Genomic DNA, 14,312 nt, shown 5'->3' on the forward strand with positions numbered 1-14,312 from the left:
AACAAGAATCATCGTCAAACGAGGATGCCGTTGGTGGTTACTTCGGTATCGGATACGCCATTCGATAAGATATATATCGATTTGGTGGGACCCTTGCCTGAGACCCCGACGGGTCACAAGTACATTCTGCCGATGGTGAACGACTTGACAAGGTTTGTGGATTTCGCTGCACTGCCTGACCAAGAAGCTAATACAGTGGCCAAGGTGTGTGACGGATCAAGGGGCAAATTTCACAGGTGAGGTTTTCAAGTCTTTATGTAAACTTTTGAATGTGAAGAAGTTGCAAACGACGGCATATTATCCGCAGTCTAATGTTGTAGAAAGACAGCATTCGACCTTGGAGAACTAAAGAGTTTAAGTGTAAAAAAAGAAGTGAACAGTGAAAGTGGAGGTCACGACACACTCGACACACTCGCCCGCAGGAAGGCAACTTTGAATAAGATTAATCAGTTTGAGTTTTCGGGGACTACTCAGGTCCCAGGATAAAATGTCCTTGGTGCTTTTCGGAATACTTGATGAACTTACTGTTTTATACGGCTCAACTCGAGTTCAAGGAAGCTTACCCTGGTTTCTCATCTATAGCCTAATTGACCTGGGTCCTTACAGATGGCCTCAGATCCTTTTCGATAGGGTTTGGATTAGAGTTTGTATACTGTGATGTGCCGTTCAAGCAACCAAACAGACGGCCGAAATCCGCTCGAAATAGTCTCCAATTCTAGATTCCTGGATAATCCTACCAATTTCCAAAGACTCAATATAAAAACAAGTGTCAGAAAGCTCCTAATATTCCCCTTCTCGGATAAGGAGAAAGCATTTGTAGCAAAGGTTACTTAGGCACCTTGCACGAGGTTTTGAACCTTGACTAACCAAAAAACCAAATTAACATTTATTGACAACGCTGAGCCCAGAAGTCAATGGCTCTCTCACTAGTCTACCATTTACCACATTGACAAAGAGTATCCTAAAATCAGATTGAACTTTCAATTCTGGATTTTTCTGTCAGAGTCCTTTTTTCGCTCTTCCTCCACCTCGCATTTATCACCATTATTACGTTATGTGGGTGAAAAGTGGCATCCCATATTATGATTGATTCATCTATCTAATTAAAATGTCTTCGAGAAAACAATGAAATCTAAATTTTAAAACTTACCTCGGCGTAGTGTTCTTCGTTTTGCTGCAATAGGTCCACGCAGAGTTCAGCCAAATGTATAAGATCCTCTAGTTTTTTCGTTGGTGGCACGGCAACCATTTCGTTACGAAGATCTTCTGTAAAATAGGTTGTACGAGAAAACAGGAAAAATTGATTTGAATTTCGACTCTAGAGAACAAGCTTGATAATAGGTAAATTGGAGAGGTTCCCCGGGTCCAAATATTCGACCCATTAGTCTTTAGGAATTTTGACAGTAAAACGGAGATTTTAACCTCCCATGCTCAATTGACCTAGTCGTCCTGGCCTTCCTATCGCTTCCAACAACCACTTCACTCTCCTCACCCACCATACGGTTATGTTGCCTTACGTGTCTCCCCGCGTAATTACCACTGGTTTATTGTATCTTGTATATACGTCCCCTACGCTAGCCCTTCCCAACTGTACGAAAAATTGCTAAATTCCCTTCCCCCCTTTCTTCCTCTGCAGACATTTTAACCTCCCATGCTCAACTGGCCTAGTCGTCCTGGCCTTCCTATCGCTTCCAACAACCTCTTCACTCTGCCCTTCTCTCCCTTTATGAACACTTGTTCTGCCGCAAATTTCAACACCTCCAAAAACTTCTTGGGCCGTACTCTCGATCTCTTCCTTTCCAACCTCCCCAAGCGCCACCTCTCTCTATTTCCCCGCCCATCCACCTATGTCAAAAATAAAGATCAACCACCCACTCTTGACTTTCATGTAGAGCTCCCTCGCACAGATGTCAAAACTGCGCGTAATTTTGTTAAATTCAATTTTTGGAAAGCCAGTTTGTAACGTCTAAATTGGTTCACCACGGAGATCCTGACTAAAATCCGCCTGAAACGTACTTTGCGGAAAAAGTTTCGAAGCTTTGCACTCCACTATGAAGTCGAAGATCAAAGTAGCGCATAAGAGATACCTGTTGAGCGTCCAGGTCGCCCTTGGTAACTTGAAACGGTTTTGGTCCCACACTCGCTATTCCCGTAACCCTACCCAATCTTTGCTACCGTCTCTGTTCTTACTTCTCTTCCGTTTTTGATCCAGGCTGCTCCGAAACGCTCGCCATTCCTCTCCTCACGCCTTTCTTAGTTGGGTTCCTCATTGGTAATCTCGGAATGTCGGACCTGGTCCCGATAGGCTTCCTAACCTCTTCCTTGTTATCTGTAAACAACACATTTCCCCCCCCCCTCCTCTGTGTATTATCTTCAACACGACTTTAGAAGAATACTTTCCTCCACTTTACAAAGAGGTGCTTATCATCCCTGTCGTCAAGAGCGGTGATCCTTCATTAGATGTGAACTATTGTCCTATCTCTCGTCTTTTGTGTGGCTCCAAAATCCTTGAGACATATGTCTAGGACTGGCTGACCGCGCAGTTCACAATAAGATTGTGAAAGAACAGCATGGTGTCGTGAAACACCGATCTACTGCTTCAAACCTTTTGATCTTTACCAACTTCATTGCTAAATGCCTTAATTCAGTCCAACCGTGATTCTTTGATCCGTTGGTGTTCGGCTAACACTGAATGTCAGCAAATGCCACTGGGTGTGCTATTCACTTAAACCCTCCCCAACATCCTATTACTACTCTCTTGGCGGACCCCGACCCCTTTCGATGACAAACTTCGTTTCAGTTCCCAATTCATTGACATCATCAATCGAGCTTCCAAAATGTCTGGGTTTATCCTACGTTCCCCCTCCAGCTTTGTGTCAATTTAGCCTTCCTTAACACTTTCCAACACCCTTTTCAGAAACATTCTTGAACATTGCTATGTAGTCCGGCCTCCCTTCCGTAACGTGTTTGTCGCGCCCTTGAAGTTGTACAACGTAAATTCACGCGGCCCCTCTTTAAAACCCCCCCCCCCCCGCATCTTTCTTGATGTGTGTACCATTTTCAAACTCTGTAATTGCCTTGTAGACTGTTCTGTCAATTCTAGTTCTGCCAGTGCACATAGCGTGGATATTTTTGAAGTACCCTTCGATTACGGCCAGCTTGTCCCTGACACTGTTGCCACTAACTCTTCCAAAATACGGGAGAGGAAGACTCGGCAAAAGAAGCTGCCTAGGTGACTAGGAACTCCTTTGGCGATAGAAGATCAATTGGAAACTCTGAATTGCACACTTTTAGAATGCCTTGATGAGGTTTGTCCTATTTCCCGATCCCAACGCGGTAAAACGGTCCCATGGTGCAACGAAGAACTGCAAAGAAAGGACTTCTAAGGACTTCTAAGTCGTGCCGCCGTCTGCAAACCGACCGATGTGTATACTTGACACGGCCGGGAAAGTGCTCGAAAAACTGATCAGGAGTCAACTCGCTGAGCGATTCACAGCCGACACAGCCGCCGATTTCGAAGGATAGTGCTTCTTATAAGGCTTGATGTCGCAAATGCCTTCAACTCCGTAAGATAGACAGATATGCTAGGCACGCTAGAGAAGTCCTTTCACGTGCCAAGCTATCTTTTGCGGATATTGAGGGATTATCTGAAAGACCGGTTCCTGCTCTATGAGACGCTAGAGGGCCAAAGGAGGATGGAAATCACGTCGGGAGTAGCACAGGGATCCATCCTAGGGCCGCACCTCTGGAACGCTTCCTACGATAGTCTGCTGAGACTCGACATGCCCGAAGAGTTGCACCTGGTGAGTTATGTAGACGACGTTGCGGCACTTGTTGCCGGACGCACTGTGAAATAGGCGCACCAGAAAGAGAATCCTGACCTTGCGTTCTCCCGATCGGCGAGTTAACTATAGAGTCAAAGCCAGCGGTTAAATACTTTTGTTTAATGCTCGACTCGAAGATGAGCTTCTTCGAGCAACCCAAAAAAAGCAGCAAGCAGGACTGCAGCTGGGGTCTCAGCCTTGAGTTAGCTAATGGCGAATATTGGGGGCCCTATATTTACTTGTAAACGTTCTGCTCTATGGCGGATCAGCAGCTTTAGGCAGACACAAAGAGCTCCCTCCAGACAACGTTGTCAGAGAGATGCTGAGGAGCGCTGGCAGCTGGAGTCGTATTGCGTATTACCAGAGGAGGGACCAGATGGCAAGGGGTTCCCTGAACTAACAACTCCCTTCGTCCCCTCCCCTTCTGTTGGTGAAAGAAATTGCCTGACTTAAAAGCTCCCAAAGCGGGAAGAGCAGGAGGACTAGTCCGAAGTAATGGGTGAAACGGTTCTAGGCTAGTTCTCTCATGACAGGGAGTTGTTTAGTTGGTGGTCCGACGGTATGCAATAACGGAAAAAGACAAGAAGAAGAAAAAGGAGAACGAATTGATGCCCTACTGCCCACAAAGGAGTCAACAAAAGACAATAGAGAAGTAGGTACTTACCCTCAATTTTCGCTTCGGATGACAATCGTGTATAGTTAACCAATGCTGCTGTTTCCAAACTTTTCTTAATCATGGCACGAACCTCCTCCGGTGGCACAGGTGTAACAATATCTTTCATCAGAACGCGCTCTAATAACGAGAGTGTTGCCTTTAACGAGCCTTCCGGTCGTCCAAATGGAAAACAATATCGAAAATTGGTTATTTGATACTCAAGGAGTACACGAAGACGCTCTTTGATTTCTTGAAATTTCTCCTTCTCCTCATGCGTTATACTTCCCACTCCATCCGGTCTAAGTAGAAATAAGAGAGCAACAGTTCAATGCTTTTTTTTTCAAAACCTCTTCAGGGTTTTTGAAGGATACATACCTGTTCCCATGCACGTGACTGGCACAAAATGCAAACGAATAATGTATCAGCGTAGGATCAATCATATAATTTTTTTCGGCCCGATCCAGTAGGTCAGATAAATAACACAGGTGACGATAACAACCGCGCACACCATATCTAGCACAGTATTCGTCTAGCACGAAGACTTGTCCAGGACTAAACCATCCCTAGATGAAAGATATTAGATACAATCAGTTCTGATCGACAATCGATTTCAAAAGCAGTTTAAATATTTAACTAGGATCCTGTCAAAATTATTTGTTCGTAGGCAGGCACTCATTCACAGCTGGGTCGGCTGGTATCCGACAGGACATGGTAGGCAATAAAGCAGGAGATTAATTAGGTCCTTATAAAAAATTTGAGACCTCATTTTGGGCATCTACCCTAGATCGTTTAGATCAATTATATTGAAAAAAGTCGGCAGGATCGTCAGTAACAATCTTTAAACATCCAGGTGCATCGAGTCAGGCCTTAATATCCTGCCGTTTTTAAAGGTCTGCCCAAAACTTTTCCGGGCAACTTTTGAAACGTCAAAGGTAACATACTCTCTACTCCAATTTGTCGACGCTTTACTACGTTCAAGACTGAGAGTTATCGAAATTTTCGGAGAGGAGGAGAGTACAAGAGGGAAGGACACACGCCCACGCCCAAGAACAAAATATAAGGTTAACGATAGCGGTAGCCACCCAGCTCCAAAGGTGGACCAACTCCAGAAGAGAGGTGGAAAGTGCTACCTACTGGTTTAGCTCAGCATATCCTCATCATCACCAACCGGTATTCGTTTTAGACCTGCCTTAATAAGGAACCGTAGATATCCCGGTGCCCGGCGCTGAGGTCCATCAATTCAAAATCCCTAACAAGTTTCTGGCGCCCTGGCCTACCCCATCATTCCATCTGAGGTAGGGCGTGCCACGTTTTCTTTGTTTACCATAGATATTGCCCTTATAGATCTTCCGGTTTGGGTCATCCTCATTCATATGGATTAAGTGACGCGCCTACCTATTGAACCGGATTTTGTCCACCCAACTTATGAAAGAGTCAAAAGTTAAAACAGAGGATATCGATCGGCGTCCTCCTACCTTAAATTGGAATTATCATCTACAAATTAGGTACTAGTACCCAATAAATTGAGAGCTTTTACCCGCGTTCGAGAAGAGAATTTACGATCCCCTGCGGGAGGTTGGACGTGTAAGGTGAAAATGAAGCAGCCTGGAAAATTTCTAGGGGCAATATGGTTCTGAGTGTTGGCCGACCATAAAAGACAATGAACGGCGTCTTGCGGTAATGGAGACGAAGATGCTACGTTGGACTAGTGGCGTCACACATTTAGATCACATCCGAAATGAGGATATCCGCGATCGTTATGGGGTTGCACCGATCGTGGAAAAGTTGCGAGAGAGGCGTCTTCGATGGTATGGTCACGCAATTCGTGCAAACGAGAATCCACTTGCCAAGATTGGTCTGAACATCGAAGTCGATGGTAAACGACCAAAAGGCAGACCTAAGCAACGGTGGCTTGATACGCTGAATGGGGATTTGAAAGCCTCGAGATTGCACCAAGATCAGGCATTCGATAGAGCCAAATGGCGAAGCCGATCACGACGAGCCGACCCCGCTTGTGAACGGGACAAAGGCTGAAGAAAAAAAGAATTAGAAAAAAAAAAGTAGAAAAATTTGAGCTGGTTTCGGACTTAAAAACTATCCAAAATTTTGTACTTACTAACGATGCGTAGGGGTCGTTTAATCGGTAATCCAATGTTAAATTTTGTAATATTTTGAAAAACGAAGCATGGTCGAATGTACAGGGATCTGCACTTATAAAATCCTCCATACCATGTTTACGCGCCTTATCGGCATCCCCTTGCATTTTGGACATTTGTGAATTTTTGTCCTGAGTTACAGGTGGTGTAGGACGATGAGATTGGCCAGTAGCACGATACATGGCCATTACCCATAAACTACACTCATTTTCGTCATCACAGGCAAATAAGACGCTGTCACCCTCACGTACAGCATTAAAAAAGCATTGACCGCCTTCTAAATCAATCCCGAACATTAGATTTGCTGAAATAGAATGTCAAAAACATAGGAATTAGATAGGTTTCGCTAACCCTACTGGAGAGAGAGATAAGGGAGAAGATGAGTCTTACCACTTGCTGCTTCTATGTAGTCCACCGTATAGCCGTCCAGCTGCATCATTTCTGAGGGTTCAGATCGTTTCTCCTTATAGCTACACATCGCGAATGTATATTGGGAAACTTGAACTAAAACAAAATAACGTTTTTTCCACTTCTTCCATACAGATTTACCGATAGCGAAAAGATAGCTGAAACGATATTCAAAAAAAAAAAATGGTCAAAATGGGAGTCAGGTCCTGCTCTAAATGGATAGAAAATTCAAGTTTAATTAGTTGCTATTGAAGATTAAAGTTGAGGCAACAATAGCTTGAAATGAAGGCGTGGCTAAAGGGGTAGGTGACAGGAGATAGAGGTAGGGGGCAGGGCCAACTCAAAGGGAGCAAAAGAGAGATGCGATGATGGGACAGGAAACGGCAAGGGAAACAAATTAGAAGACAACTGATAGGAGATAAGAGGGGACGAAAAACAAAAGGAAAGATAGGGGAGACACGCGGCAAGCGAAAATCCTTGTGAAAGAGCCTAGGGCCACTAGAGCGGCATTTTTGTTGTCCCTTAAGAAGGGGGACATGAAAACCCTAGCAGGGCTTTTGACGGGATACTGCTCCTCAAAACTACCATATTGGAAAGGTTGGGGTAGTGGTTTCGGCTGTGTGCAGCCAATGTGAGGAGGATGAGGAGACGGCCCTGCACTTTTTATGCAGCTGCCCGGTATCCTCAGATCTCAGACGAAGACACCTTGGCAAGGTTTTCTTCAAAGAAGAATCTGCACACTCTCTGCCTCTGGAGAATGTTCTAAGATTCGCTAAAGCCTGCGAACTCCGTAGCCGGCAAGCCATTGAATAGGCAACTTACGGTGATAGTACAATGGCCTGAGTGCTCGGAGCTGCGGCTCCCCCCAGTTAACTAAACTAACAAACTAACTAGGGGAGACACGAGACAGAAGATAGGAGGTACAAATAGAGGACAGGAGGGAGATACTGCACGTAGACTAGATGATAAGATGAAACAGGAGGGGGGGGGGGGTGGCTAGGTAGGACAAAATTGCGAAAGGAGTGGCGGAGGGAACGGAAGACAGGAAACAGGACGAAAGAGATAGGAGACTTGGACAGAGGGCGGCAAATAAGAAGCAACCAACACAAAAGTGCCGCAAGAAAAGACAAGGGATAAAGGTTAGGAGAAGACAGCAAACAAAAGATAGATAGAAGACAGAGGTTGCAGATCTCCCATCAGACCTGTGAGGATTGGTCCGGTCGCCCATCAAGCGCAACTCTAGAGAGACAGACCCTGCCTAAGATGAAGCGATGGCGTAGGTCAGGACGCCAGACAGCTTTTTGGGATATCGAGTTGGTAGACCTCGGCGCAAAACCGGGATGTCTGGAGTTCCTTATTAAGGCAGGCCTAGACCGGATACCAGCTGTTGCGCCGTTGATGATGATGAATGATCTGATCTGTCTGTCTGACATATAAACTCGAAAGATATTTTCAAGCCTGAAAAATTGCAAAGAAAGGACATATATTCTTCTTCTTCTGTGCTTACGTCAGGTAAATGTCTGTGCCTGTTTAAGACGTCAGACAGACAAAGTCAGACCTTTTTTCCAGTCCAGCTTTGGATTTTCGCGTGATTAGAGCCGAACGTCAACTTTAAAGCCATTAACCACTGTGACTTCTGGAACCACGACGAAGCATGACCAAGATGAAAAACCTGCCTTGAAAAATTATTTTGTTATGAGTAAGGGACTCTTAACATCTTCAGGCACTAATGTGCTTGTTGCAGTATATAAAAGGCTACCCTAAGCGACCTTAAGGGGAAGCCTATGACCTAATGTTCGGGGTGCAAATCCCAATCCACAAATAGCCGCAGAATCATGTTACCTTATCATCGTATTGAATTGGCTTAGTCCCATCACTATCATTGACTTATTACAATGAAATGATAACTTTCGGTTTTGAGCTGGCCTTCGGAAGAAACTTTACCGCGACTCGAATCATGACTACTTTAACTGACACTCAAGGGGCTATCGAAGACTAGTGGTATCCTCCAAGCTGTCAAATCAGCGCAGGGTCGAATTGGACCGTTTGAGTGGTTTGCCCAAAGTCTTTCGGACAATTTGCTTAATATTTTCAATAGTTGTGAAAACACTGATGGATATTATATTGCTAAAGCCCTTACCATCAAGAGCACTTCGCAGATGCTGGGAGAACTAGATTTTTTTTGTCATTCAAAAAAACAATTATACGTTTTAGGTGGACTCTCTCCCTCAAAAAAGGAGCAGTTTTAACTTCTTGTGCTTCTTTCTTCTTCATTAACCGCGAACACATCCTATTATCGGAGCCATGACAACAAAGAGAGGGGATAAACCAAAGGCTTGCATTTTCATCGGACCAATAGGCGAGGAGAAAGAAAAGAGGAGATGGAGGAGTGCCTAAGACGAATATTACTTACCCACAATGTTTCATATTTAAAGGCTTATCCATTCTGCAGGCCACTTTAATTCGAATATCCTGATCTGGAAGCTTTTTGTCTGTGGTCATTCGATGCCACTCCGGAGACTAGTTGAGTATGAAAAAGTAAAAATAAAAAAATTTTGAATGAGCTTTGGTCGTACTAATTCCAATTCTACTGAATCTTGCCCTGACACTTGTTTTTGTAATACTTCAGCAAGAAACCTTTATTATACCAAAAATAACAACATTTTATATACCTTCAATCATTTCATAAATTATTTGAAATAAATAAGCAGCGTGCATGGGGATGGCCAAATCACCTGGAGCTGACTTTTTTCAACTACTAGGGCGGAGCTTCTCGCTTAGGAAAATGGCGATCAGCGATCATATAAGTTCGCCCGGCTCTAACGACAGTAGGGCGAAAACGCCTGTAAATACGTGCTCGTACACCGCTCTGCTAAGCAATTCAAACAAGTCGGATGAATTTAAGGGGGGTTTCCAGTTTCCGAGAATGGCCCCCTTAAAGAAATGATCACTTTCAACCCCCCGCACTCCCCACGTTTCCTAGAAATGTCAAAACTAAGACCGGCTTCGAAAAGTACTAATCGAGACCTTTAATTTGATATCCCACGTGACTATATTTGATGGAAAAAAATTTTACACCCCCCTTTTGCATGTATGGGGGGGGGGACGATCGCAGACAGACCCTTGACACCTGGAAATATAGCGAAGTTTATGTTGGAATCAACGGAGGCTTGGAATCAAGTGGTAATTGAGCTGAAAATGATTCATCAACAGCTAAGGCATGAAGAACTGCGAAGAAAGCAAGAAAGGGAGCGAACAATAATGCGCCGCAGTTAAGAACTGATCCAGCCCCACGATGCAATGCTTAAAGCAGTCCCGTGGGGAGAGTGGAAGAAGAAGGAAGTGGTATAAGTGAGTAGAAATCTCACATAACTGTATGGCAGGAGCCAGCAGTAGGTTTTGAACCTTTCCACCTTCCAACGATGAAAAAAAAAAAAAGACAGACAGATAGACAGACGGACAGACAGACGGACAAACGGACAGACGGACAAACGGACAGACGGACAGACGGACAGACGGACAGACGATGATTGCATCTATCCAAAATAAACTGCGAAAAGCAGAGGAGAGGAGAAAAACGCGGTCACGTGCGCCGCGTATAGAAGAAAGGTGACAAAGCTAGAGTGAGCTGACTCCGCCCCGTGATGTAATACCTTATGGTGGTTCCGCGGGGCAGGGAGGGAGTCGGGGGTGGTTTTAGTGGGTAAAAATCCCACACGCTGGTGTGTCCAGACCAGTGTCTTTTTGAAGATTTCCACCTCCTCAAAAAAAAAAAAAAAAAAAAAAAAAGACGGACAGACGGACAGACGGACAGACGGACAGACAGACGGACAGACAGATGCAAGGAAAAAAAGGGCGTCGACTGTCGGCACGTTGCAGGCAGCAGCAGATGCCCAATGTTTAGGCGAGCCTTGAATGCAGTAAAAAAATGAGGTTGATACAAATCAACCTCAACCACTGCGAGGCAGCGCAAGACCTTCTCTCGCAGACCATCTATGAGAAGGGAATCGAAACTGCCATAATCAGCGAGCCCTATCGCAACAATAAGAGCGGTGCCTGGACTGCAGATGAAACTGGCAAGGCGGCAATATGAGCGTGTGGAAATCAGGCCATTCAAGAAGTTTCCAGAGTTTCCAGAAGTTGGATTCGTCAGGGCAAAAATAGCTGGTATCTATATATATAGCTGCTATGCTCCACCAAGCGCGACGATAACAGAATTCGAAGGAATGCTAGGTATCCTAGTCTCGGATGCAAGAAGTCGAAACCCCAAGATCATAGCTGGTGATTTCAACGCGTGGGCCGTTGATTGGGGCAGTCGCACTACGAACGCCAGGGGCCGTATCCTGCTCGAGGCTTTCGCGGGGCTAGATTTGGTGCTTCCCAACACGGGAAACGTTTCCACTTTTCGTGGGACAGGGTCGGGCTCAATAGTCGATCTGACATATGTGAGTACCACATTGTCGAGGAGAATGACATGGTTTGTCAGTGAGCATTATACTCAAAGCGACCACCAGGCGATTTTCCTCCATGGAATATGGACCATGCGTCGATACGTGTTCCCGTGAGGCTGGAAACCGGGGCTGGTCCGTGAAAGGGCTTGAGGAGGATGCATTCATTGAGATGCTATTGGGAGGCCAAAGTCCCGGTGGTGCGGGTAGAGCAAATGATGGGACGCATAACAAGAGCCTGCGACGCTGCTATGCCGAGGCGACGAGTTCTCGCAAAAAGGCGCTCAAACTATTGGTGGAATGAAGAGATCGCGGTGTTACGGGATGCATGTTTTCGTGCTAGAAGGATCTGCCAACGATCTAGAGCAACAGCAGACTTCGACGAGAAACGGCTAGCATATGTGAACCTTCGAGGTAAGCTTAAGCAGGCTATATGGACCAGCAAGCGAGAATGCTTCAAGGAGCTTTGCACAGAGGCAGACCAAAGCCCCTGGGGAACAGCGTACAGGATAGTTATGAAGAAGATGAGAGGGCGAACACCACAAGTGACCTGCCCGCATCTTCTGCTCGATATCGTGACGGCGCTCTTCCCCCCTGATAAAGGGGAGCGCAAACAACACAAGCGAGCACTCGACGTCTACACCATACCTGCGGTAACTGAGGAGGAACTTACGCAAATTTGCCGGAGAATTGGTGATAACAAAGCACCCGGTCTGGATGCTGTTCCCAATAGAGCCCTTAAACTCGCTGTTAAGACCAGATTAGCGTGTTTGAAACATGCATGATAGAAGGAGTTTTCCCCGACCGGTGGAAGAGGCAAAAACTAGTTTTGCTCCCGAAGCCGAATAAACACCCAGGACGCCCATCATCATACCGACCGATTTGCCTTATCGACACGGCAGGAAAGATGCTCGAAAGGGTCATCTACAACAGACTGCTCCCTATCATCGAATACAAGGATGGACTATCGGAGCGACAATTTGGATTTTGTCAAGCCCACTCAACGATCGACGCCGTAGACGTTGTTTTGAAGCTGGCTCGAGACGCGATGTTGTCTAAAAAATGCTGTGCCGTGGTGACGTTGGACATCAAAAATGCGTTCAATTCCGCAAGGTGGGAGTGGCTAAAACGGGTGTCCCTAGTTACTTGACTAACCTCCTCAACAGTTACCTTTCGGAGAGGACACTGTGGTACGACATGGATGAGGGATCCAAGCAGTACACCGTCACCGCAGGAGTACCACAAGGCTCAGTGTTGGGTCCTCTCCTGTGGAACGTCATGTACAATGGGGTCCTTGTCCTTCCCGTGCCAAAGGAGGCCACGATAATCGGTTTCGCAGATGATCTAGCTGTGGTTGTCGTCGCGAAACAACCTGAAGACGTTGAAATGTACGCTAACGAAACCATTAGCGCCATAAAAGCGTGGCTGGAGATGGTTCAGCTTGATCTTGCGGAACAAAAGACGGAGGCGGTCTTGATTACCAATCGTAGGAAGAGGAATACGATTAATATTCGCGTTGGTGGTCAAGTCATCACTTCGAAACCGGTTATCAAATACCTAGGAGTGATGATTGACGCTAAAATCAATTTCAAGGGACATCTGGACTATGTCTGTGAGAAAGCGGCAAATACCAGCGTATCATTAGCGCGGATGATGCCTAACATTGGAGCTCCAAGGTACAGTCGCAGATTACTTGTAGCCAGAGTGGTTCGCTCCACACTATTATACGCGGCACCAGTTTGGGAGGAAGCATTAGCGTGTGAGAGTAATCGTAGGAGAGTGAATATGACTTACCGCTTAGTGGCGCTAAGGGTGTGCAGCGCCTTCAGAACAATATCAGGCGAGGCAGCGTGTGTTATTGCGGGAATGATCCCGATAGACATTCTGGCAAGTGAGACACGCTGCCTGTACGAGACAAGGAAAATGAATCCTCTTGAAAAGGATGCAGAATGCCGAAAGGCGGCAAGGCGGGAGTCGCTGGAGAAGTGGCAGAAATGGTGGGATGACTCGCAGAGGGGTCGCTGGACCCACGCTTTGATTCCCCGTATTGAGGAGTGGATCCAGCGACGACACGGCGAGATTAACTACCATCTGACGCAATTCCTGTCAGGACATGGCGGTTACAGGAAGTACCTGCGCCAATTCAGGCTGGATGATTCTCCCTTGTGTCCTGAGGACCCGGAGCACGTTATGTTCCACTGTCAACGATTTCTCTCAGAAAGGAGGAGTCTGAAAGACTCCCTGAAAACCACTCTAAGCCCGCAGAACATCGTCGGGGAAATGTTGAAATCGGAGGGAAACTGGTGCGCCATCAAACGAATACAAGAGGAACTGGCAAGAGCGGAGCGTGCAAGGAGGACGCGAAGAACGGAAGGCGTGGTCGCGTAAAGCGCAATCCACCCCGCAAAGTAATGCTTTGCGGTGGTCCCGCGGGGAAGGAAAAAGGAGAAAGTGCGGGTGGTTTTAGTGGGTGAGAATCCCACATGCCGCTGCAACCTGGCGCGGCAACGTCTTTCTAAGATTTCCACGTCCATCCATAACAAAAAAAAAAAAAAAGACAGAGAGACAGACGGACAGACAGACAGACGGTAAACCGATTTTAATAAGGTTTTATGTTTGGATGGATTGCTAGACATTTCTGTTTCTGTAACCCTTCGTCCTCTTTAGATTTTGTCCTTCGGATCGGAAAAAAAATCAAGTTACGTAATTTCAAAATCAAGTAAGAAGAAGAAAAATAAGGAACACAGGACGAAACATTTTGAAATGACGTTTGATCGATAACGTAATCGTGTTTCAATAGTTTTTTTCTGGGATTAAGACC

General features: G+C 45.8%; 1 protein-coding gene across 5 annotated transcripts in view; it reads right to left on the reverse strand.

The window, feature by feature from the left end:
- Nucleotides 1-14,312, reverse strand: part of LOC119660883 (calcium-dependent secretion activator) — an 81,282-nt gene that overhangs the window by 29,833 nt on the left and 37,137 nt on the right. For all 5 annotated transcript variants that reach the window (XM_038069801.1, XM_038069802.1, XM_038069798.1 and 2 more), the window contains 6 exons: nt 9,457-9,563; nt 7,026-7,201; nt 6,596-6,939; nt 4,855-5,042; nt 4,489-4,778; nt 1,151-1,266 (listed from right to left, as the gene is read on the reverse strand). In XM_038069801.1, coding sequence (XP_037925729.1) covers nt 1,151-1,266; nt 4,489-4,778; nt 4,855-5,042; nt 6,596-6,939; nt 7,026-7,201; nt 9,457-9,563 — 1,221 coding nt within the window. The remainder of the gene's footprint in view (nt 1-1,150; nt 1,267-4,488; nt 4,779-4,854; nt 5,043-6,595; nt 6,940-7,025; nt 7,202-9,456; nt 9,564-14,312) is intronic.

The sequence above is a fragment of the Hermetia illucens genome, chromosome 7 (genome assembly GCF_905115235.1).
Source record: "Hermetia illucens chromosome 7, iHerIll2.2.curated.20191125, whole genome shotgun sequence".
In the NCBI taxonomy this organism is placed as follows: Eukaryota; Metazoa; Arthropoda; class Insecta; order Diptera; family Stratiomyidae; genus Hermetia; species Hermetia illucens.